Here is a 22855-nt window from a genome sequence, read left to right as displayed (position 1 = left end):
TGATTCTCAGCTAGGCTTCCCTCATGGAGTCCCCTCTGTGGGCAAAGAGAGGAGACAGAGAGGAAGTAAATGGCAGCCCCACCCTAATGAAGTGTAAGGAAGACATGCCTGCTGGGTCTGTAGTAAGCCAGGGGCCTGGTGGGGGGAGGGGTGGGGGGGCGGGGAAGGATCTCTGGCTTAGCGGTGCGTGGCCTCACCAGGCCAAGGCAGATGCCAGCCCTTCTGACCTGGAGGCCGGGTCCTGGAAAATTCAAATATGGCAAGGAAAAGCACAAAAATGAAGCCCGAAGGTGGTGTTGGTGCTGTGGACAGAAGTCTGGCCTGGAGGCAGGAAGAGCTGGCTGAGAATCCCCCGTCAGACACTTGAATGAATGACTAAGCATTTAAGCACTTGAAAGTGCCAAGCACCTTGTTAAGCCCTGACTAAGAAGGCCAACTGCCCGCCCTCAGGGAACTTCCATTCTAACGGGAGAGACAACACATGTGGACAGATGGATGGAAAGGTCCCATGGTCCTTAGGGGACAGCAGCAAAGCAAACGGTCAGGCCTCTTCTTTCATGTCATTTCCAGTGATACAATCCCACCATTTCTGAGGTTGAACATTTAACACGGGGCTGGAAGCATCACTGTTCCCCAGGCTTTTGGGTGCAGTCCTGGGCTGTTTTCATCAGGGTCTGAAGGGAAACGGAGTCACAATGATGGTGGGGGGAGGGGCTGACTGGTACAAGCTGCCTCCTATCTCTGCTTCAGAGGGTATGGCTGCCTCCCATACTGGCTGTGTGACCTTGGGCAAGTCACTTAAATTCTGAAGCCAGGTTCTGCATGTACAAAATGTGAGAGAGCAGATGGCCTCTCTGGGCTGCTAGCCGTGGGTCTAACAGGTGGGGAACCTGCAGCTTCCAGGCCACATGTGGCTTTCTAGGTCCTTGGGTGTGGCCTTCTGACTGAGTCCAAGTTTTATAGAACAAACCCTTTTATGAAGGGGATTTGTTCTGGGAAGTGTGGATTCAGTCAAAAGGCCGCGCTTGAGGACCTAGAGGACCACATGTGGGCCCACCCCTGGGACTCTAGGATCAACCAGACCCTGTTCTTGGGTCTTTGTGACATTTGGCTGGGGCAGAGAGGGGAGCCATAAATGACTACTAGGTAAAGACAGCAAATAAAAAGGCGGCAATATGACTTTGGGGCCGCTAGGGGGCGCCACAGTACACAGAGCGCTGGGCCCGGAGCATTAAGACTCTTACTGAGTTCAAATTTGGCCTCAGACACTAACTAGCTGGGCGCGTCTGTAAAGAACTTTGCCCATGTTAAGATGCTAATAAATGCTGGCTGTTCCTAGTCTGGGTGGGGGGAGTGTCCTCTTGTGTTCAGCTCTCCTCGCAGGGACTTGACAGGTGAGCATCGTCTCTGGCTGGCCTTATGGTCCAAGAAATTCAGGAGCTCCCCTTCTTTTCCTCAGTTCCTCGGCCACGAATGAGCAAGGGTTTGTCCTTGGCTTCAAGGGAGACAGACTCCCACCCCAAAGAGATGCACTGGGGGTCAGATCTTCCTTGGGGGTCACCCAAGTTCTGCTCACCAGGAGCTGAAGCCAGAACCTGGGGCCCCAGCTTCAGGCACTGGGCACAAAACCGCCTTGAGGCTCGATGAGTGGACAAGCGTTAATTAAGCGCCTACTGTACACCAGGCACCCGGGCTGCAGAAACCAAAAAAATGGAGCCATCCCTGCTCCCAAAGAGTGTCACCTTCCTCCCAAGGGAGAGAGAACACGTGTGTACATGTAAGTCTATGCAGATTCCATACACAGGGAGCTTGGGGGAGGCTTCGAGATGGGGAAGGGTTATGGGGAAGAAAGTTGTGCTGAGTCTGGAAAGCAGTGGGTGAGTCTGTGGGTCTGTTTGCTTATCTGTAAAGTGGGATGAGCTCTATGGACCCTTCTAGTTATAAATTTATGTGCTTCTGTGTGTGCGCGCGCACGTGTGTGTGTGAATGTATGTCAGTGTGTGTATGTATTGTGAGAGTGTGTGTGTGTGTGTGTGTGTGTGTGTGTGTGTGTGTGTGTGTGTTTTATATCCCTACTCCACTGGAAGCTCCATGAGGGCAGGAGTCCCATCTTAATCCAACTTTGTCTCCCCCTGGCCATCTCAGGGCTCTGCCCACTCAGTGCTCATCGGTGTTTGCTAAATTAACAGCCGGCCCCTAGCCCCCCAGCCCAAGCCCCTCCTGCTGACCTTGGGGGCTTGGGGCCACGGAGGCGAGGGCAGGAGGGCCACGAGGTGGACAGAGAGAAGCAGCCACCAGTCACTCATGTGGTTCGGTCCTCCTTTCTCCGGGCTCAGGTCAAGCAGGAACCAAAAGGGAGTGGGCTTGGTCCCTCCTGACGGTGGGGAGGCCCTGCAGCGCTTGGGCCAAGCGAGGGGCTTCCCGGGAACCCGAGAAGGAAAATGACTGCGGGGCGGGCGTAAAAGGTGAACGACGAGGATGGGATTCGAACCCACGCGTGCAGAGCACAATGGATTAGCAGTCCATCGCCTTAACCACTCGGCCACCTCGTCCCGTCGCGGGCTCGTTCCTCCGCGCAGCCCCTTGTCCCTGCGCCCGGCCGAGGCGCGTGCTGCCTCCTCCTCCCCCTGCCCCAGCCAGATGCGAGGAGGGGCGGCGGAGCAGGGGCTCCCGGGAGGGACCCACCAGCTCGCCCCGCGCGCCCGCGCTCGCGTTTTCTTTTCAAAGTGGGGCCTCCAGCCGGCCCCGCCCGGGCTCCCGAGCCACAAGCGGGCCACCAGGAAACGTCCCGCCCACCGCAAGCCTCTGCGGACGGCTGTGGCCACGTCCCTCCTCCCACGGAAGGACTGAAGCGGGAATACAAACGAGGGGGGGACCTGCAAACGGGGAGCAGGTGTCAGGAAATGTCCTTCCGCGTCCACATTTGTTTGCATCGCGCACACCGTGTCCTCCCTCTCTCCCTCCCTCCCTAGTGGAGTGGACATTCCACCCGAAAAGTGGGTTTGCAGATATCTTGTCCCCTTCCTTGCATTCCCAGGGTAGCCGGGGGACTTTGTGACAGGGAAAGCACGCTGCCTGAGGTACTTACTGGGAGCAGCAAGCAAGGCAGCTTTTCCCTCCCTCAGTACTCGCAGCGACCACGATTGTTTCTTCCTTTCCTTTCTTTTTTGACGGGAGGAAGGCGCAGGGCACGTTTGCAAGCCCACCACTCTGTGCCTTGTCCCCCCTCCAGAAATGTTGCCTTTGCAAACAAGGCAGCACGCCCCCTCCCTCTCGGGGCATCTACAGGCACACTGTACGTTTGTGTCTAAGTATCTGTGCGCCAGAGCCGCCGCAGCAGCAGCCGCAGCCGCCCCCGGGCTCGCCGCGGGGGGCGCTCGGCGGCGCAGCGCGAGGCTGCAGTGCGTCCTCCTGCTGGGCAGAGGGCGAGCTCGCGCTCCCCGGCCGCTCCGCAGTGCCCGGCCCGCCGCAGCCGCAGTAGCAGGGACGGCGGCGGCAGCAGCGTCCGCGCCGCGCTCCGCTCCGCTCCGCCCCGCTCGGCCTCCCTCCGCGCCTCCTAGCCCCCTGTCCTCCCCCGGCCCCGGCCGGCCCGGGCGGCGCGCGATGCCCAACCCGCTGGCAGTGGCGGCGGCGGTGGCGGGCGGCGGGCACGCGGCGGGCCGCTGCTCGGCCTACAAGCTGGCGCTGGCGGCGCTGCTGGCCGTGGCGCTGCTGCAGTTCGTCTACCTGTCGCTGCTGGCCGGGCTGCACGGGCGCGAGCAGCGGCGCCGCTACGGGCAGCTCTTCCCCGGCGGGGCGGCCCTGGGCGCCAGCCTGCAGCGCCGCGCCGCGGAGAGCGCCAAGGAGCAGCTGCGGGCCGTGCTGGCCGCCGGGGGCGCCCTGGACGCCAGCGGCGACTACCGTGTGTATCGGCACGTGCTGGGGGACCCCTCGCGCCGGCCGCGCGACGCCCTGCTGCTAGCCACGCACACCAGCCTCAGCAACCTGGGCCACGTGGGCACGCTGCTGGAGCGCTGGGCCGGGCCCCTGGCCGTGGCCGTGTTCGCCGCGCGGCCGGACGAGGCGCAGCTGGCCACGGTGCTGACCTACGCGCTGGGCGCGCTCTGCACGCAGGCTGTGCGCGAGCGCCTCACCATGCACCTCGTGTGCCCGGCGCGCGCCGAGGCCGCCGTACCCGACCCCCGGGAGCCAGGCGAGTTCGCTCGCATCAGCAGCTGCAGCGACGTGTTCACGAGCATGGGCGCCCGAAGCCGCTCAGGCCGCAACTATGCCCTGGCCACCAACGTCTCCTACCCCAACAACCTGCTACGGAACGTGGCCCGAGAGGGCGCCGGCCACGCCCTCGTCGTGGACGTGGACATGGTGCCCAGCGATGGGCTTTGGACCGGCCTGCTGGAGCTGCTGGCTCTGGGTGAGGGCAGGGCCGGCCGGGCGTTAGTGGTGCCGGCCTTCGAGATCCGCCAGGGAGTCCGAGTCCCCCGCACCAAGATCGAGCTGATGCGTTTCCTTAAGATGGGACACGTGCGCCCATTCTATGCCGAACTGTGCCCCCGATGCCAGGCCCCCACCAACTACTCTCGATGGCTCACCCTGCCCCCGGGGGGACCCCTGCGCCCTGCCTACCGAGTGACCTGGCAGGACCCCTGGGAGCCCTTCTACGTGGCAGGAGGCGCAGTGCCCTCCTACGATGAGAGGTTTCGGCAGTATGGCTTCAACCGCATCAGCCAGGTGCCAGTCCCTCTCTCCCTGGAGTTGGGGGAAAGGGGCCTGAAGAAGGGTGTCTGGTAAGGGGGGGGTGGCAGGAGGGTAGCCAGTTGAACCCTTTCCCCTCTCCCTTCCCTCGCAGGCCTGTGAGCTCCACGTGGCAGGGTACGAATTTGAGGTGCTGAATGAGGCTTTCCTGGTCCACAAGGGCTTCAAGATGCCAGGGGATTTCCACCCCCAGAAGGAGGCAGAGAATCAACGGAACAAAATCCTCTTCCGCCAGTTCAAACAGGAGTTAAAGATGAAGTACCCAGACTCTCCGAGGAGATGCTGAGCTGCTGACCCACCTAGGGAGCAGCCTCCAAAGGCAGGGCTGGGCAGGTTTCCCCCTCAAGCCTGTGGGAGGCAAGCCGGGCTGACCCAGTCCTTCACCCTGGGGTGGGCCTTTTTTAGGTGGGAGATGAGCACTGATGCGACCAAGCCAAGAGGTAAGATTCTCTGGGGGTGGGGGACAGGAAGGGATTTGGAAAGGGAGTGGGGACTTCAGGAAGCCTGACTCATGGTTCAGAGATAGTCACCCAAAGTCCATCATTCTGCATATCCCTAGGTCCCTGCCCTTTGTCCCCACTGCTTATCTTGAGCCACTCTCCTCCCCTCTCTGGGCCTCAGTTTCCCCATCAGTAAAATGAGAGAGTTGGGCCAGATGACCAAGGTCCTCTTCACCTCTGAATCTGATGGTTTAAGGGAAGGAAGGAGGTTGGGAGTCCTGGACGCGGGCCCCAACACTGCCTCGGACTTGCTGGGTGACCCTTGAGCACATATCCCTTCCTCTCTCTGAGTTTCAGTTTACATGTCTGTAAAAGGAGAGAATTGGACTGGGTGACCTGTTCCAGCTCTAAGGTTTGGCCTCTGGAACTGGCACAGCCCTGGGAATCAGGCTGGATGGAGAGAGAGCCCCTTTGATGGGAGGCAGCCCCCATCCCAAATAGGTACAGAGCCAGGAACTTTGACTTGAATGACAATATGCCAATAAACCAGTGTTCACGTGGAGCATCGTGTCTCGGTGTTGTTCCCTTCCACCAGCAGCGTGAAGGTTCGAAGTCATGACAGACCCCGGGTCTGAGCAAATCACTTATCTTCCCGGGTTGTTGGGAGGCCCAAAGGAGAGAATAGCTTTATAAGGTGCGGTACAAACTCTGAAGTCCTTTGTTCTTTATTGTGTCCCTGCCTTCCTAGGAACCTTGGTTTCCCCCTCTGTACAAAGCGAGTAATAACCTTAGAGGGCGGTGGGAATGGCAGCTGCTGTAGCCGCTTTGCCGGGAGCGCGGGGGTTCAGGTCTGGACGGGCCCTGGGGCTGCAGTCCCTGAGCGCAGGATGGAAGAGGAAAATTCCCACGGTCCTGCACCTCTGCAAGTTAAAAGACCAGGGGAGCGTTCCCGGTTGCTATGGAAACGTGGGGCGCCGGCGGCATCCCAGATTCCCTCGCGGCTCGGCGCTCCTTGATGACGCACCAACAGCGGGTTCCCGCGCGTTCCTCGAGAGGCGGGGCCCTGTGTGCTCTGCCCCTCCCCCAGGGGGCGGGGCCCCCGGCGAGACTTCCGGGACACGGCCGGCTGCCGGCTGCGTCTGTCTCGTCCCCCCGACCCCGGACCCCCGTAGCGGCCGCCTGGACCCGGGACCCCCGGCCAAAGGTTCGTCCCGGCCGCGCGCCCCCCCCGCCCCTCCCCGCGGCGCGACCGGGGGTCGCGGCCGCCCGGGCAGGTTCCATGGACTCCGGGCGGGAGGAGGGTGTGGGATCCCCTGGGCCTCTCTGAGCCTCAGTGTCCTTCTCTGTAAAATTGTCCTCCCCGGCTGCCCCTGAGACCGCCGTCCGACGTTGGCCCCCTGTTAGGGACACTGGAGGCTTCGGACACTCCCTGGCCGCCCCGCCTCCGCGCTGGACGTCGGGATTACTCCCACCTCGACTTAATTCCGCAGCCTTGATTAAGCGCCGGCCCTGCCCTCCAGGGGCTTACAGTCTGTTGACCCCAGGAGGCTGAAAAGGGGAGGGGGCCTGTTGAGGCTGGAGGTGAAATGGGCCACCAGGTGGAGGGGGCTTCACGGAGCTAGCTGGCCACTTGTCCTGTAGCTATAAGGGGAATTCCTTCAGAGTGGGCTGGCCTAGAGGCTGCCAGCTCCCTCCCAGTTCTCAGGTTCCGTGGTTCTGGATTGGTTCTGGATGTGGCCATCGTGACCTGCCACAATGCATGCTCTGTGGGCCTTCACCAGGCTTCCTTACTGAGGAGGAACGCTACAGGGGTTGTGCTAATGCCAGGGAGCTGGGGGAAACTGAGGCCCCAGACACATCAGGACATGCCCAGGGTCCTGCTGACTAATCAAAGGTGGGGCCAGGCCTTTTGACTACTGTCCAGCTTGCTTTGAATTCTCTAGACAAGACCAGGCCTCCCCTGGGGGACCTGAGCAGGACTTTTGCCAAGCAGTAGCTTAGGACTCTATGTTATTTGTTCCTGTTCAGTCCTGCCTGACTCTCCATGACCCCATTTGGGATTTTCTTGGCCAAGATCCTGGAGTGGTTTGCCAGTCCTTCTCCAGCTCATTTTATTCTGTGAGGAAACTGAGATAAACAGGGTGAAGTGACATAGCTAGTAAATGTCTGAGGCTGGGTCTGAACGCAGATGTCCCTGATTAATGCCCACTCCCAGGCTCCAGCTTTCTTGGGTTGTTAGGATCTGGCAAAAGCCACCTGACTTTACCTGACTTGTGTGGAGTGCCAGCCTGAAGTCAGGAGGACCTGATTCAGATCCGGCCTCAGACACTTACTTGTAGCATGTGTGATGTGACCCTGGGTAAGTTCACTTAACTTTTGTCCGTCTGCGTCTGCCTCAGTTTCCTGAGCTGTAAAATGAGGATAACAGCGCTGACTTCTCAGGGTTGTTGTGAAGATTGAATGAGATGTTTGTAAAGTACTCAGCACAGGCCCCTGCACCCAGTAGGTGCTTGTTTCTTGCCAGTGCTATGTCAATGTTATTATTTTTTATTGACCTTGACAGGCACCGGAAGAGCTAATTTTGGCTCTAAAAAGGTCTCGTGTGGAAGGCGGCTTCCTGTAACTCATCTGCCTGGAATTTGCTCGGGTCGTGTGGGCCCTGGAGCCCCCTGGGAATCTGGGCTCCCACTGCTTAGAGGGGGAGTCTGGGGGGAGGGGCAGGTCTTAGATTTCCCTTGCAGAGAAGCTGGCCAGACTCACTTGGCCTTAGTGTATTTCTGCTAAGGACCTGGGCCTCTTTAAATGGCGTCTTGCTTTAGAATCCAGCTTGGTTTCTACCTTTCTTTGTGGGCAGTGTGACTCAGCCCGGAGCCTAGGAAGAGGAAAGATTAGATGGTTCCCAGGCTGAGCTCACCTTCTCCCAGGACAGGACTTAGTGTCACCCAGCCCTCTCCCCTCTTTGCCTTTGCCCTGGCTGGCTCTGCCCCACCCCACATCTCCTACCTTTCCTGCTTCTGCTGAGGCCTCTCCCCTTTGTCTGCTCCCCACCCCACTTACCTGGAAATGTTTGAATATAAGCTCCCTGAGGGCAGGAACTATTTCTGCCTTTCCTTTGTAACCCTGGTGCTTAGTTTTGTTCTGGAACGCCCCTAATAAACACAGGCCCACCAGAGGTGACTTGAAAGAACATAGATTTCAGATGAGAAGGGGCCTGAGATGCTGTTTGGTCCAATCCTCATTTTACAGAAAAGGAAACTGAGGCAAAGAGGGGCAGTGACTTATCTGAGTGTCTGAGGTGGGATTTGCACCCCGTTTTTTCGGACCCCAAGGCCATCCCTCTGTCCGGCGCTCCCCGAAATCCTCGTTATGTGGCAGAGCCAGGCTTTGAACTCAGGCCTAGGAGGATGAACTGGTACTAGCCGGGCAGGGCCCCAAGTGTCTAGCTCGACCTCCTTGTATGCAGATCAAGGAACCCGGGGGGGCCCCCTGCGCCCCCGGGCCTGGCAACTTGCCTCCCCTCCCTGGGTTTGCTCTTCACCTTTGCCTGAACACCCACTATCATGATGGGTTTCCTTCTGGCCATTGGCACCTACCTGCTGTGTGACCCTGGGCAAAGCCCTGACCCTCTCTGAAGTGGCAGCTTTGCTGTCATACCCCCCCCCGTGGACCCCCATGTCTGAGGTTCCAGCTCATCCCTGGCCTTGGAGTTGGGAGGACCAGAGGCTTGGGGCTGGAAGAGAACTGGTGACCTTGTCCAACCTCGTGATTTTACAGAATTGAGTTGGTCTTAGTGTGAGGTTCTGTGGGGCCTTATACCTGGCCGCCAGTGGTCCCAAAAGATCCCCTCTCTTCTCAGAGTGACGATGCCAAGCCAGCCTCTGGGCAAAGAAGCCAGGACCATGGAGGGGGACAGGGACAGGGACGGGGACTCTGCTCCGGAGATGAATGGGCTGGAGGAGGAGGGCAGCGAGGACGAGCAGAGCGCTAGCCAGACAGAGTCCGATGGGGAGAGCTCAGGTAAGCCCTCTGGTGCCCCACCCCCACCGTGCCCGGGGTGACCCCCGTTCTTCTGCTGTGGGGGACCGACTGGCTCTCTGTCCTGCAGAAATGGACGATGAGGACTGTGAGCGGCGCCGGGTCGAGTGCCTTGACGAGATGTCTGACCTGGAGAAGCAGTTCTCGGAACTAAAGGAGAAGTGAGTTTGGGAAGCTGCCTCCCTGCTCCGCTTTCAGAGGCTGGCGTGCCTGGAGCCCCTGGAGCTGACCTGACCCCCTCCCCCCAAGGCAGTCCGCTCTGCTGGCAGGACCTTGCCCTGGCACCAGAAGCACTGTTGGAAGATTGGGTCTGAGTCCCGACCCCGCCACTAACTTTCTGGGTGACTTTGGGCCTCACTTTCTCTCTCTGTCGAATGAGACGGTAGAGGTGGACAGCACTCTTTAACTCTCGTTTCTCAGGCTGTTCAAGGAGCGGCTGAGCCAGGTGTGTTTCCGGCTCGAGGAGGTTGGGGCCGAGCGGGCCCCTGAGTACACCGAGCCCCTTGGGGGGCTGCAGCGGAGTCTCAAGATTCGAATTCAGGTGGCTGGTGAGTGTCCTGGCCCTGGGCCCCTTGGGGCTGTTCCTTCCTTTCATCCGTTCTGCCCCTTTCTTTGGGTCCCGCCTGCCTGGGAGCCCTAAGCCAGAGGCACTGCCCACTGGTCAAGGCCCGCTTTCTCTCTCCCATCAGGCATCTACAAGGGCTTCTGTCTGGATGTGATCAGGAACAGATATGAATGTGAGCTTCAGGGGGCCCGGCAGCACCTGGAGGTGAGTGAAAGGGGGTGGAGCAGGCCCGGAGGCTGGGAGGCCAGGGCTCCCCAAGCCTGACTTGAGGCTCTTTCTCAGAGTGAGCGGCTGCTGCTGTATGATGCCCTCCAGGGGGAGCTCCAAGAGCGGATTCAGCGGCTTGAGGAGGACCGCCAGAGCATTGACATCAACTCTGGTGAGGCCTTGGGGCCGGGCAGGGGAGGGGGGCCGACCTGAGGCTGCGGGGGCCTACTGACTCTTCCTTTCTGGCCCAGAATGGTGGGATGACAAGCTACACCCAAAAGGAAGCTCGAGGCCCTGGGAGGCCCTGCAGTCAGGCAAGAGGAAGAAGGCACCGCTTGTCTCTGGTATCCTTACACTGGAGGGGCCCCGGGGCCGGAAGCGAGCTGCTCTAGCTGCCCCCCCACCCCACTGGAGGCCCCTGAAGTCAAGCCAGTACACACCGGGCCCAGGAGGCATACCGAGAGGGGCCTGTGTCCCACTGGAGGGTCTGTGCAGAGGGGCTTCAGACAGCTGCAGGCCCAGGAGAGCAGGCTCACGCCTGGAAGGAATCTGAGGGGCCCCTTGTTGTGTGCAGGTCAAGAAGGCTGGGCCCAAAGGACAGAAACCCGGCTTAAACCTGGGTCACCTGCACATCCTCCCTGTGAAAATGGGGCCCCGGCCTCAGCAGAGGCGGTGTGGGGCCTTGGGAATGGGGGCCCCTGGAAGACTCCTGTTCAGGTCCTGTCTCTGACACATCCTGGCTGTCCAGCCCTGGGCAAGTCAGTCACTGCTTCATGCCCAAGGCAGTCCTCCTGGGCTGTATCAGCAACAGGGGAGGGGGTTTCCTCAAAGGAATAGCAGGCCTGGACCAAAAAACCGTCCACTTACCTTCGAGCACTTGTGGGGCTATACCATGTGAGCACTACAAATGGGAGGTGATTCACCAAGCACACAGTAGGCTCCCATTATATGTCTGGGACTGCAGGTACAGAGGCCGGCCAGACTGCCCTTGCCCCCCTCGAGGATGTTGGCATCAGAAAGGGACGTAGACCCAGAGTTGGGCCTTGGAAGGAGCCGGGACTTCTGTGGGAGGTGTGAGAGGAGGTGGGAGATGCGGGCTGCCGTGGTAGAGGCTGCCACACTGCCAGGACCTGGGAAATGCCAAGCAGCCAGCTGGGGCGGGGAATCGGGAGCCTGGCGCCTCCTAACCTTGGGCTGGCATGGTTAGCTCTGGGCCGTGGGAGGACCCTGGAGCCCTGTGGGGAGGGAGGCCCAGGGTAGGAAGCTACTTCAGGAGTCTGGCTTAGAGGCCAAGGGTGATTGAACAAGGGATTTGGCCCTGATTGGCTTGGGGGGCTCAGAGGAGCCAGGCTCCATACACAAGGGATGATTATCCACGTAGCTGGAGGATGGTGGGGGTGGGGGTGGGCAGCACAGTGTAGGTGGCCGGGCCTGGCTTCTGGCTTCCTTGACCCAGCCCCTTTCCAGGTCCTTACATTGTCTACATGCTGGAGGATGTGGACATTCTGGAGGACTGGACGGCCATTAAGAAGGTAGGCCGATGAGGAGAGTGGCCGGGGGTAGAGTAGGTGACAGCAGCCTTGGCTTCTCTCAGCTGGTGCCTTTCCAGGGGGCTTGTGCTCCCCCAGGGCCTTGTAAGGACAGGGAGAGCGGGCAGCCGGTCCGCTGTGATGAGTCTGCTAAGGGCTGGGCACAATCCCTGCCCCTGGGGAGCTGGGAAGGGTGTGGGGAGTGGCAGCAGCCAGGAAGCGAGGCCTAGATCTGAGCCAGATAAGGCGCCCGTGTCCACGGCAGAGTCCAAGTGTCCCTTGGGAAGAGGGTCTGTGTACGTTAACTGGACTGTTGTGGGACCAAGGAAGGAAGGCCAGGACTTTGCCTACTGCTAGCCTGGTGACCGTCACCATCCCCGAGCATGCATTCGGTGCTGCCTAGGTGCCAGGCACCATGCAAAGCCCTGGGGCCCCTGCCCTCCAGCAGCTCCTGGTCTAGTGGAGGACATGAGCCACACACAAGGCACACAGGGTAAACAGGGTGGGGTGGGGGGCAGGTGTCAGAGAACCCTCGAGCTGAGGGCGACCAGGAAGACTTCCCATAGGAAGGTGGCTTGTGCTGAGGTTCGCGGGGAGCCAGGAGGCAGAGGTGGAGAGGGAGTGTGCCAGTGGGGGGACAGCCAGCAAAGGTGGGAGGGGGCTTTGGGTGTCCTGGACTTGTTGCTGCTGGAGTTTATTTGGGGGGGGTGGATGTGACATGGTCAGACCTGTGCTTTAGGAAGACGGCTGGAGTGGGGGGGGCCCGTGGGAGGGCTGCGTCAGGGGAGAGATGGGAGCGTGTTCTGGAAACGTTGAGAAGGTAGAATCAACAGGACCTGGCAGAGGGGATCTGTTGAGTGAGTGGGATGGAGGAGGGGTCTAGGCGGACGGAGAGGTTGGGGCTCAGCAGGGTTAGGGCTGGATAAATCTGAGAATCTGCTGCATGGAGTTGACCATTGGATCCGTGGGAACCGACGGTGGGTCCGAAGGGGAAGAGGGAGCTCTCAGGCAATGGCCTCCACTCTCCAGGAGCGGCTGAGGTTGGGCTAGGAGCCTCAAAAGGCTTGGAGAGAGATGCACTGGTTTAAGGAGCTGCTGTGAAGCGTGGGAAAGCTAGTGGGTGAGGGAGGGGCCTGTTGGAGGTCACTGGCTCCATTGAGCAGCATGTGAATAGGCAGTAAGGCTGCAGATAGCGGTAGGGGTCCAAGGTTGGCGCTTGGGAAGGCGTGATCAGCCATAGGTACCAGGGTGTGGAGGGGAGCTTACCAGAGGGTCAAGATGGGGAAGTAAGAGGAGAAAGCCAGTGCAGGGGTGATGGCCCAGCAAAGAAGGAGGGGGGAGGGAGCTGGGGACACAAGGCAGAGGGTAGAACAATGAGAGTTTCCAGTGTTGGGCAGCGACAAGGTCAAGGGCATGACCGTCTGGGTCAGTGATGTGGACTGTATGGGTCAGCTGTCTGGGTGAAGGGGACCCAGAAAAGGGAAGCCTGAGCCAGTGGGAGAGCCCTGGGCAGGGCCTCTGCTTCCACCGTCCTGCCTAGGAGCCCCTTGGAAGGCCATTGGGGTGGGATTGCAAGGCCCTGGGTTCAAATCTCACCTCTCAAGTTTGCTTCCTGGGCCTGGCACTTAACAACTTATTTGTAAAACATGGTCGCCTAGCTGGACTCTGAGGTCCCACAATCCCTGATCCAGGAAGGATCAGAGATGATGGGGAAGAGGAGGAAGCGTGCTGGGTTGGAGACAGCATGGAAGCAGGGCACTTTTTCTTCTCCCCACCAGGCTAAGGTGGCTGTGTCCCCACAGAAGAGAAAAGTTGAGGGTAAGAGCATAAATAGCCCCCTGTAGGGCCGCCCATCCCAATCTTCCTGGGAGGCCCAGGGAGGCAGGTGTTTGGGGGCTGGAGGTGGGCTGGGGTCCTACTGGGGATGGTGGGTCCCACTGCTGAGGGGAGGAGGGGAAGGGGGTTTGTTGGGTCTCTGGCTGTGACCCCCTGTTGGCCACTAAGCTGCACAAGGTTGGGTATGCTGCCGTGAGCAGCTCTGGTCCTCAGATGGGGGCTGCCTGGAGGGCTCTGTTTGAGACTGCTGGCCCTTCTGCCTGGGGCATCTGGACAGCCCTGCTGGTCCTGTTCTCAGGTCCCACCTAGACGCGTCAGGGCCATGCTGCCTCCCTCCCTGCAGAAGGCCCACCTTCTTGGTCTGGGGCAGCCACCCTCCTGCCCAGGTGGCACTGCCCACAGCTGATTTCATGTCTTCTAGCCCCAGAAGGGCAGACAAGCTGCACCCAAGGCCTGACCGGACACTTTGGTCTCCTGGACCGGCTCCTGGGCCCTCCAGCCTCCAGATGACTCCACGGCCTGGACTCCACCATCTGGCCTCTTGACAACTGGGATGCCACCAGGCTGTAGATGTGGGGCTGACCCAGGTGTCCTGGATGCCTGTCCCCAGATGTGGGGGACTGTCGCATCCCCTGTCACTTTCACCTGGAGCCAGTAGACTCTTAGAATGGCCCAGTGTCAGCCCGGGGTCACTGGAAGCCGTCCTGTTGACCTGAGGCTGCTGGGGGTAGGGGCGCAAGGCCAGCTGGATGTCTCTCTGCTGTCACTTAGAAGCTCCTTGAAATGACACATTTTTGGATTGAGAATGAAGGAACCCAGGTTTTCCCAGGGTCCTGGGGATTAGAATCATGGTGACATAATTAAAATTTAATAATTAAAACAACTCTGCCCTGCCTCTTGTGTCCTGTCCCTCACCCCTGCCTTCGCGGCTGGGAGGCCCTAATGAGACCTCCCCTTTTGGGAAGGGAGGGGCAGGCCCACCTTCTCCTCGAAGGGGCAAGGTCGTGCCGACATGGTCTTGGCAGCTAGCGGAGGGCACGCAACCCCTCTCTGCCAGCTGGCACCCCAAGGAGCCGGCCTGGAATCCCAGCTCTTGACTGCTGAGGCCCACGTGAGCCCAGGCAAACCAGGGGCTCTGGACATTAAGCTTCCCATCTGTAAAATGGATCGGGACCGGATCTCAGATTGACCTCAGAAGGTCAGATGGGCTCAGGGTCCTCCTGACAGATGAGGGCAGGACAGAACCTTGTCTCCCCTTGGCTCTCTCCTGTTCCTTCTCCTCAGGATTCGTCACAGATTAGAAGGGAAGGGACCTCAGGAGCCCCTCGGCCTAGGATCCTGCCGGCTCCCAAAGAAGGCAGTTACCCAGGGTCATACCGAGTGCCACAAAAAGGCGGCCGGGCCTCCGATGGTCACTGACTGTGACTCGGGGCACGTCACTTAACTGGTCCACCTCAGTTTCTTCAACTGTAGAATGGGGAGACTAGCACCGATCTCACAGGGCTGTAAGGTTCCAAAGTGCTTAGCACAAAGCCTGGCACATAGTAGGTGCTTAATACTTCTTCTAACTCCAACCCCCCCCAAAAAAAAGGTGGGATCTGAACCCATTCCTCTGCAAAGGCCTGCTCTGGCCCAGACGGTGCCTCCAGTTCCTGTGACCTGTGAGAGACCGCGGCTGGAGGCAGGGCAGCTCAGGAATGTGTGCCCTGGGAGGAGCCGCTTCAAGGGCAAGAGCCTACCTGCCCCACCCCACCCCCCCACTGGACCGTGGAAGGATCCGGGTGGGCGGGGTGAAATCGGAGAGGCCCCAGCTGAGCCGTGCACCGATGACCTCACAGCCAGGCTGCCCCCATCCCCCTTTAATGCTGTCAGTACCACCCCCAGGAAGGGGGGTGGTCACCATGGCAACGATGCGGGGGGAATGCAGCCTCTCCTCACCATGGCAACCTAGGAGCTACAAGCAGAGATGCTGGGGAGAAGCCAGCCTGTGACCATGAGGGGGCACTCTCCTGGGCGGGGGGAGGCTGAACCCGAGAATGGGCAGAATGATGCCCCGTGGGTGAGTCACCAGGCCCTGCGTGGGCCCACGGCAGATGCCCAGCTTAACCCGCTCTTGTCTGCAGGTTTGGAGGGGTGGGGGGAGCCCAGAATGGCAGAGCTGAGCTGAGCTGCTTGGGGCACTGTGGTCCCCAAGCACCTTGAGGTGGTGAGAAGCTGGTGCTGACAGGAGCAGAGGCAGCTGGCGCTGCGTGGGTCCGGCAGGGGTGCTGTGGGCAAGGAAGAGTTAACATGTTGGGGTGTGCCAGGGCTGAGCTCCCTTCAGGAAGTGTTACTCACTGGGAATGTGACTGCGCCTTTGCTCGGGGCCCTGGATTCTTAGGCTGGAGAGGAGGGAAAAGGGGCTCTGGGGAGCCCACTGCCAGCCATGGAGCCCTCTGGGGAAGCCCCCAGCACTGGCTTCCTGCCTCCCACCAGGGCCAGCTCTGCCTCCAGGTACCTGCCCCGACAAAAGTTGGGGAACTTGGAGGCTGAGAGCGTGTGTGAGTGTGTGTGTGTGTGTGTGTGTGTGTGTGTGTGTGTGTGTGTGCGTGTGCGTGCGTGTGCATGTGTGCAAATGTGAGTGTGTGACTGTGTGCTCATGACCCTGGGGTGGGGGGAAGGTTAGCATGGAGGGAAGGAGGAAGAGGAGGATGCACGGGAGAGGGGGAGAGGAGGAGATGGGACGGGGAGGGAAGCTGAGGAAGGGACTCAAGTGGGAAGGCTGGCAGGGAAGGAGGGCAGCCCCCAGCAGAAGCGGCCCCGAAGGCTCAGGGGAAAGGCTGGCAGCCGGGAAAGGAGGCAGATGTTTCTCGGACCCATGTCTAGGTCTCTTTTTTGCAGCCTGGCCAGAGACCCCATCTACGACATCCCCGAGGCCAGAGGGGAGCAGGCCGGCCAGCTCCGGGGCCCCGGGCGCACAGTGAGCCTGCGGGAGCGGCTGCTGCTCACCCAGCCTGTGTGGCTCCAGCTCAGTGCCAATGCTGCCGCTGCCCTCCACGTGCTACAGAGGGAGCCCCCCGGGGTGAGGCACGGCAGGTGGCCACATGCCCCACCAGCACCCAGAGAGGAGATGAGGGCAGGGAGGACGTGAGGGAGAGGCCCAGGCCCTGGTCCTCTGAGCCTCCCCCTCTCCCTTATCAGACGTTCCTGGTTCGGAAATCCAACACCAGGCAATGCAAGGCCCTGTGTGTCAGGCTGCCTGAAGCCTCTGGACCTTCCTTTGTCTCCAGCCACGACATCCGGGAAAGCCCTGAGGGTGAGGCCTGCTGCTGGGGAGGGGACTGGAGGTTCTGGGGCGGGGAGCAGGCTGGTGGGAAGGGGGAGAGGGCTGCCCCTTCCCAGAATGGACGCCTCCCCTCCCTTGCAGCCGTGTCCCTGGAGGGCTCTGAACTCTCCTTCCCAGACCTGATCCAGCTCATTTCCGCGTACTGTCACAGTCGGTGAGCAGCCTGGTGCCCCCCTCCCCAGCGTCCCCCCCCCGACTCAGTGGGGAGCACGAAGCATGCAAAGCCCGCAGAGCCGGCTCCCCAGCATCTGCCTCGCCTCCCCATCCAGGAAGTCCCCGGGTCCCAACTCGGACCCTCTCTGTAGTACAGTCAGGGCTCCCCTCGACCCTGACTTGGGGCTCCCCTCTGCCATCCAGGGATATCCTGCTCCTCCCTCTCCAGCTTCCCAGAGCTATCCGAAGAGCCACCACCCGTAAAGAGCTAGAAGCCATATCTCACCTAGGAATGGGTACGTACTTTCTGCTTTTCTGAACCACAGAGCCAGGAGAGGAGGGTCCCAGTGGAACCCCTTCATCTCCCCTGGTTTCCTTCTGCCTTTGAGAAAAGTGGCATTTACCCTTGGAAAAGATCTCATCTCCAAGATGGTCCAACTCCTTCATGGTAGAGATGGGAAATGAAGATCCCAGGGCCCATCCGTCAGCAAATGGGGAAGCCGAAGCTCAGGGTGCCTCACTTCTCTTTTCCCCAGAGTTCTGGAACTCTTCCCTGAACAGCAAGGCCCAGCGAGGCCTCACGGCTCCTTCCGCCGAGGCCCCCCCAATCCCCCGACTGAAGCCTCGGTCCCCAGAGGAACTGGACCAGGGAACTGGAGGAGCCCTCTGCTTTTTCAACCCCTTGTTCCCCGGGGATCTGGGCCCGGCCAAACGGGAGAAATTCAAGAGGAGCTTCAAGGTTCGAGTGTCCACTGAGACCTCCAGCCCGTTGTCTCCCCCTGCTGTCCCACCACCCCCTGTGCCGTTGCCCCCTGGGGGTCCCCCTGCCCAGACTCAAACTGTGCCCCCTCGCAGGCCACTGAGGAGGGAAAGCTCAGGGGGCTACCGGGTTCCAGGGAGTGCTGGCCCAACCACACCTCCTCTCCCCTCCCTGCCCTGCCTCCGGGAGGTGGACAGCGGCTCCCCCAGCAGCTCAGAAGAGGAGGGGTGCCAGCCTGGGACCCCGGCCTCGTCCCCTCGCCCGGGGCGGCGGCGCCGGCTGCTTCGATCGATGAGTGATGCTTTCTGCTCCCTCCTGGCCCCTGAGAGGCAAGTGGCCCGAGCCGTAGTGGAGCTGGCCCAGGACAGACAGACGGTCACTGGACAACTAGTACAAGACCTACTCACCCAGGTGCGAGCGGGGCCCGAGCCCCAGGAGCTGCAGAAGGTGCGGGAGGTGCTGAGCCAAGCCCAGACCCTGTTGGTGGCTGAGCTGGCCCAAGAAAAGCTATTAGCTGAGGAGAGACTGGGTGAGTCGTGCCCCCGCCAGCTTTGAGACCCCAGGCTCGTCCTCATCCCCATTCTTCTCTCGTTTCTCTAGTCCCATCTTGCCCCTCTATCCCCTATGCCATCTCCCCACTCTCCTACTCATTTCATCCTAAATGCTCCTATCACACTCCCCCGTGCCCCCATCCAGAGGGACAACATGGGACAGAGGCCAGGAGCTTGGCTGTAGGAAGCCCTGGGTTCAAATTCTGGCTGGGCCTCAGTTTCTGCCTTGGATCCTCTAAAGGCCCAACGAGCGCTAGGTCTGTGACCCTGTGAGCCCCCTCGCTTCTCCTCTCCCCGGTCCCTACCTCCACCTGGCCCTTCGCCCTCCGTGGACCTTTCCTCTTGTCCCTTCCCAGAGCTCGTGATAGAGAAGTCTCTGCATCGCTCAGTGCTGAAGCCCCTCAGGCCTGTCCTCCTGGCCCGCCTGAGGCTCCGTTTTGCCAAAGACGGCTCCTTGGGCCGGCTGGCACAGGGCCTCCGGCTGGCGAGGGCTCAGGGGCCCGCGGCCTTCGGAAGCTGCCTCAGTCTCCCCTCCCCGTCTGAGATGGAGCGCATCCGTCAGAAGCTGCTGAAACTCCTCCGGGGCTACTCTCCCACGGCCAAGGTCACGCGCCTTCTGCAGGCCTGCAAGCTTCTCTACAGGGCCCTGAGGAGCTGGGCAGGTACTGGCTTGCCAAGAGCAGAGCCTGAGGACAGGAGTGTGGAATCCTAGATGGGGGGGGGAGCTTAGAGCGGAGAACAGACCCCGTCAGAGTCAGGAGGGACCTTCCGGCTTCAACAGAAAGGCTCTGAGGTCCAGCAAGGAGAAGCCGCCGGCCTCCTCAAAGGTCTCTGGGTCTCAGTTTCCCCCAGTCTATTCTAAAAGGGACCACAGTGACCCTGGGGGAGAGGAGCTCTTTTCCTTGGTTTTCTGGCCTGAGGTCAGTGGTCTCTCCTTCTTTACCTGCCCCTAGCTATGTCTGGCTTCAGAGGAGGCCCCCCAATGTGGATTTGGGCTGAGGGCCCCGTTGTCGGGAGGAGAGCCCCTCCCTCTCATCTTCCTGTCCTCCCAAGACCTTAAAATCCAAGCAGTGGAGGGGGCTGGGCTGGAACCCCCTTCCTCGCGGAGCAGGGAGATGAATGGAGACAGAGCAGTAGCCCCTGGGGTCTTTGGGATGAGGGGAGAGAAGAGAAACCCTTGTGGCCGGCTGTAGCGGAGCCCGGGAGCCAGGTGAGGATGACTCAAGAACCAGCCGGCCCAGGGTCCCTTCCCCGGCCCTCCTGTTGTCCCTGATGAGTCTGTGGGGAAGAAGGGCCGGCCTCTCTAAGGGCCTCTCCCTCGGCAGGGGAGAGCGCCGGGGCTGACGACTTCCTGCCCCTGCTCAGTGCCGTCCTGGCCCAGTGTGACCTCCCCGAGCTGCTGCCCGAAGCTGAGTACATGGCCGAACTGCTTGAGCCCAGCCTGCTCACAGGGGAGGGTAAGCGCCCCACTTCCCGGCTCCCTCCCCTCCCTTCCTGCCTCTCCCACTCCCCCAGCGTGTCCTGGTCCTCCCCACCTGCCTGGCCAGCATCTGTCCACCCCCTCACCCGAGGCCTTCTTGTCCTCAGGCGGTTACTGCCTCACCAGCCTGGCAGCTAGCCTGACCCTGCTGGGAAGTTTGGGCCAGGCTGGCTCACAGCCCATCAGCCCATCCCAAGAGCTCCAGCGTTCCCTCAGCCTCTGGGAACAACGAAGACTCCCTCCCACCAGGAACTTCAAGGTAAGCTGAGGCTGCCGCCAAGGAAAGGTAGAAAATCATGTTTATCAGAGCTGGGAGGGGCCTTGGAACATGGAATGTCAGAGCTGAGAAGGGACCTCAGGACCTAGGACACAGAAAGTTAAGAGCTAGAAGGGACCTTAGAACGTGGAATATCAGAACTGGAAAGGGGCCTCAGAACCTAGGACACAGAGAGTCAGAGCTGGGAGGGATCTTAGAACATGGGATGTCAGAGCTGGTAGGGGCTTCAGAACACAGAAGGTTAGAACTGGGAGCAATCTTAGAACATGGAATGTCAGAACAGGGAGGAGTCTTAGAACATAGAATTTTAGAGCTGGCAGGGACCTTAGAACATGAAAGAGGTGGACTGGGAGGGGACCTGTCTAGACAATGGATACGTTTTCAGCTCTTGAAGTATCTGAGCAGGGAAGATTTTAGAATATGAATCTTGGAGGTCGAAGGGCCTTTGGAGCATTGACTCTCAGGGCTGGTGGGGAGGGGGGAGTCTTAGAACATAGAAGGTGGAATGTCAGAGCTGGAAAGAACAGAGAACAGTATATGAGACAGTCAGAGTGTAATTGAGACCTCTAGACTTGGACTCTGCAGACCTGGGTTCAAGTCCCACCTCTGACACTAGCTTAGTGACCCTGCATGAATTCTTTGCCTTTCTGGGTCTCCGTTTTACCCTCAGTCAAACGGGGATGATAATACCTGCTTCATAGAGTTGTGAGGAAGTCTGACAGGGTCCTAGAAACAGGAGCTCTCTCCCCCTCCTCTCCAGCCCAGCTGCTTCCTCATTCTCCAGCCATCTCTCTCCCCTTCTTCCTAAACCTGCTCACAAGCTCCCCTCTTCCAGGAAGCTTTCCCTGATTCCCTCCTTGCCCCACCCACCCCATGCCTTCTGGCATTATTCCCTAACACAGACAGGGTCATAAAGTGTCGAACGTAGAAGAGACCTTAGAGTTCATTTTACAGCTGAGGAAACTGAGGCTCAGAGAGGGAAGGTCACACAGAAAGGACACAAGAAGAACCAGCCAGTCTGGCCCTCTGCTCGCTCTCCGAACTTGGCACCATCTCCCGCCTGGAGCCTTTGCACTTGGCTGTGCCCCCTGCCTGGTGCACTGTCCCTCCTCCTGTCAACTCAGGCCTTGTGCCGCATCCAACAGGAAGGCCTCGACATTGACCATGCTTGGCTTCTGATCTGTGGGCACAGGAGCCCCTGCAGGCTGTGTGGGGTCTGTTTCCCCAGGGCCTGGCACAGAGGATATCCTTAAATGCTCGATCCTGAGGCTCACTTGGACTGGAAGCTCCCAGATTAATCAAGCCACAATTTATTAAGCAGGGCCTTGGGGAAAGAGACCAGACTGAAACAGCGCCCTGCCCTCGAGGAGCTTGCGGTCTACTGGGGAGAAATGGGGAGATGTTCTGAGGGGACAGCTCCCAGGGCCGCATTAATTCCTTGGGGGAAGGGAGGGGCAGGAGGGGCAGGCCTGTGAATCTCTCCCAAGCTTAAAGCTACAAACTTGCTCCAGCCCTAAGGGGTGGCCCAGAACGCTGTGTCCCGCAAGCCAGAATGTGCCAGAACTGAGGCAGGATTTGAACTCAGGTCTTTTGGACATCAAGGGCAGCCACTTAGTAGGGCAGTTACTATGAGCAAGTCCTGTTTCTGGAGCACTTTCTGACTTATAAGGACTTGAGGAAGAAAGGTGGCTCAGGATTACTATCCCCATTTTCCAGATTAACAAACTGAGGCTCAGGAAGCCCAGAGCCGTCCTGTGTCCCCCTCCTCTGGTCCTACTGCTGAGCCTTCTTTGCTCCTCCCGCCCCAACATCCTAGGACCCCGCCTGTTGGCCATCGGCTGGGGGTCAGGATCTGACCACCTCTGGACCCTTCCCCTTTCCCAGCATCTCCTTCGAGTGGCTTACCAGGACCCCGTCAACGGCTGCACCTCCAAGACCTTGGCCCTGCCCCCGGGCTCCTCGGCGGCCACCCTGTGCCTGCTCTGTGCCACCAAGTTCTGGGTGTCGAGGCCCGAAGCCTTCGCCCTCTTCCTGCATGATGAGAAGGGGTCCCGCCGCCTGGCCCCCGACACCCTGCCCCATGACCTCTCGGGCCCTGGCTACCTCATCTACCGCCAGGTGGAGGAAGCCCCCAAGGCTGACAATGGTAGACCCGGCACTACGGAGGAGGTTCCCAGAGCAGGGGGGGCAGCGGCGGGGCTAAAGCCAGAGAGCCAGAGCCCGGAGGGAGGTGGAGGGAGGGTGGGGGAGACAGAGGCGGGAGAGGATGAAGGGCCAGGAGGGGGTGAGACGGAAGCAGGGAGAGGCCAGGGGGTCCCCAGGGTCCATGAGGAGTGACCATCCGTGCCCGGGCTGGCGCGTCCCCCTCTGCTCTCACAACAGCTTTTTACACCCAATTTTGGGGGAGGAGATTGCCGGGGGGGGGCAGGTAGCCAGGCCTGGAGAGGTGAGACTGCTGCTGCTGAATGAATGAATGAATAAAGCATTTATGGAGCACTGACTGCGTGCCAAACTCAGACAATACTAAGAGAAAAGTCAGCGCTTGCCATCAGGGAGCTTCCCTTCTAGGGAAAGTCTTTCCTGCCAATCACACGGAAGAGTAGGAGGCAGTTGGTAGGGAGGGATGGTTCTGAGGATGGGTGGTCTGGGGGGTCGCTGCTGCTCCCAGGCTCCGGGGCTCAGGCTCCCAGGCAGTTCCCATTGGGGCTCAAAGGGAGATGGTCAAGGTCTGGGTGTTCGATTGGCCCAGCGTGAACAGGAACCTGAGATTTGCCAGCACAGCTCCTCCACTTCTGGGTCCAGGATGTACAGAGGAAGCAGGGCCCAGTGTCCTCTCTCAGGCCTAGTGACTGTCTGGGCAGGCTTAGGAAGTGGGAAGGAGGCCTCCCGGCTCTAGCCATCCTTACCAAGAGGCCCCGCAGAAGCACAGGCTGAGCTCCCTCCGA

At 60.1% G+C, this 22855-nt stretch overlaps 3 protein-coding genes, 1 long non-coding RNA gene and 1 other non-coding gene across 7 annotated transcripts; 3 read left to right on the top strand and 2 right to left on the bottom strand.

The window, feature by feature from the left end:
* Nucleotides 1-382: 382 nt before the first annotated feature.
* Nucleotides 383-3347, bottom strand: LOC144455491 (uncharacterized). The gene is made up of 2 exons (XR_013484190.1): nt 3089-3347; nt 383-2876 (listed from the first exon to the last, which is right to left on the bottom strand). It is a non-coding gene; the product is annotated as an uncharacterized LOC144455491 (long non-coding RNA).
* TRNAS-GCU (transfer RNA serine (anticodon GCU)) lies at nt 2471-2552 on the bottom strand. Its single transcript has one exon. It is a non-coding gene; the product is annotated as a tRNA-Ser (tRNA).
* A 107-nt stretch (nt 3348-3454) lies between the features above and the next one.
* Nucleotides 3455-5754, top strand: B4GAT1 (beta-1,4-glucuronyltransferase 1). Its single transcript, XM_020968257.2, has 2 exons — nt 3455-4728; nt 4847-5754. The coding sequence occupies exons 1-2, from the start codon at nt 3604-3606 to the stop codon at nt 5036-5038; spliced, it is 1317 nt and encodes a 438-aa protein (XP_020823916.1). The 5' UTR covers nt 3455-3603; the 3' UTR covers nt 5039-5754.
* Nucleotides 5755-5873: 119 nt separating this feature from the next.
* Nucleotides 5874-14247, top strand: BRMS1 (BRMS1 transcriptional repressor and anoikis regulator). The gene is made up of 10 exons (XM_020968258.2): nt 5874-6396; nt 9049-9209; nt 9298-9388; nt 9648-9775; nt 9917-9996; nt 10075-10171; nt 10251-10343; nt 11467-11531; nt 13307-13346; nt 13786-14247. Exons 2-10 carry the CDS (start codon nt 9056-9058, stop codon nt 13872-13874), a joined length of 837 nt encoding a protein of 278 aa, XP_020823917.1. The 5' UTR covers nt 5874-6396; nt 9049-9055; the 3' UTR covers nt 13875-14247.
* Nucleotides 14248-15324: 1077 nt separating this feature from the next.
* On the top strand, nt 15325-22410 carry RIN1 (Ras and Rab interactor 1). Of its 3 annotated transcripts, none has more exons than XM_020968376.2 (10): nt 15325-15423; nt 16245-16425; nt 16545-16659; nt 16771-16843; nt 17047-17138; nt 17379-18131; nt 18510-18815; nt 19479-19610; nt 19741-19892; nt 21795-22410. In XM_020968376.2, exons 1-10 carry the CDS (start codon nt 15401-15403, stop codon nt 22245-22247), a joined length of 2280 nt encoding a protein of 759 aa, XP_020824035.1. In that variant the 5' UTR covers nt 15325-15400; the 3' UTR covers nt 22248-22410. The 3 variants fall into 3 exon arrangements, with proteins under 3 accessions (XP_020824035.1, XP_020824036.1, XP_020824034.1); XM_020968375.2 differs by lacking the exon at nt 15325-15423 and adding an exon at nt 15703-15857; XM_020968377.2 differs by lacking the exons at nt 15325-15423; nt 16245-16425 and adding an exon at nt 15618-15857.
* The last annotated feature ends 445 nt before the right edge of the window (nt 22411-22855 follow it).

The sequence above is a fragment of the Phascolarctos cinereus genome, unplaced genomic scaffold (genome assembly GCF_003287225.1).
Source record: "Phascolarctos cinereus isolate Bilbo 61053 unplaced genomic scaffold, phaCin_HiC Scaffold_9;HRSCAF=440, whole genome shotgun sequence".
Classification (NCBI taxonomy): Eukaryota; Metazoa; Chordata; class Mammalia; order Diprotodontia; family Phascolarctidae; genus Phascolarctos; species Phascolarctos cinereus.
Note: the sequence above shows the minus strand (reverse complement) of the source record. Positions and strands in the feature narration are given on the sequence as shown.

Excerpts from the sequence above, each read along its gene's own strand:
- B4GAT1 (XM_020968257.2), top strand. The coding sequence starts at position 3,604 with ATGCCCAACCCGCTGGCAGTGGCGGCGGCGGTGGCGGGCGGCGGGCAC. Across the intron at positions 4,729-4,846 it reads GCTTCAACCGCATCAGCCAG|GCCTGTGAGCTCCACGTGGC; the intron begins GTGCCAGTCCCT and ends CTTCCCTCGCAG.
- BRMS1 (XM_020968258.2), top strand. The coding sequence starts at position 9,056 with ATGCCAAGCCAGCCTCTGGGCAAAGAAGCCAGGACCATGGAGGGGGAC. Across the intron at positions 9,210-9,297 it reads GTCCGATGGGGAGAGCTCAG|AAATGGACGATGAGGACTGT; the intron begins GTAAGCCCTCTG and ends TCTGTCCTGCAG. Across the intron at positions 13,347-13,785 it reads ACAGAAGAGAAAAGTTGAGG|CCCCAGAAGGGCAGACAAGC; the intron begins GTAAGAGCATAA and ends CATGTCTTCTAG.
- RIN1 (XM_020968375.2), top strand. The coding sequence starts at position 15,790 with ATGGAGCCCTCTGGGGAAGCCCCCAGCACTGGCTTCCTGCCTCCCACC. Across the intron at positions 18,132-18,509 it reads ATTAGCTGAGGAGAGACTGG|AGCTCGTGATAGAGAAGTCT; the intron begins GTGAGTCGTGCC and ends GTCCCTTCCCAG. Across the intron at positions 19,611-19,740 it reads CAGCCTGCTCACAGGGGAGG|GCGGTTACTGCCTCACCAGC; the intron begins GTAAGCGCCCCA and ends TCTTGTCCTCAG.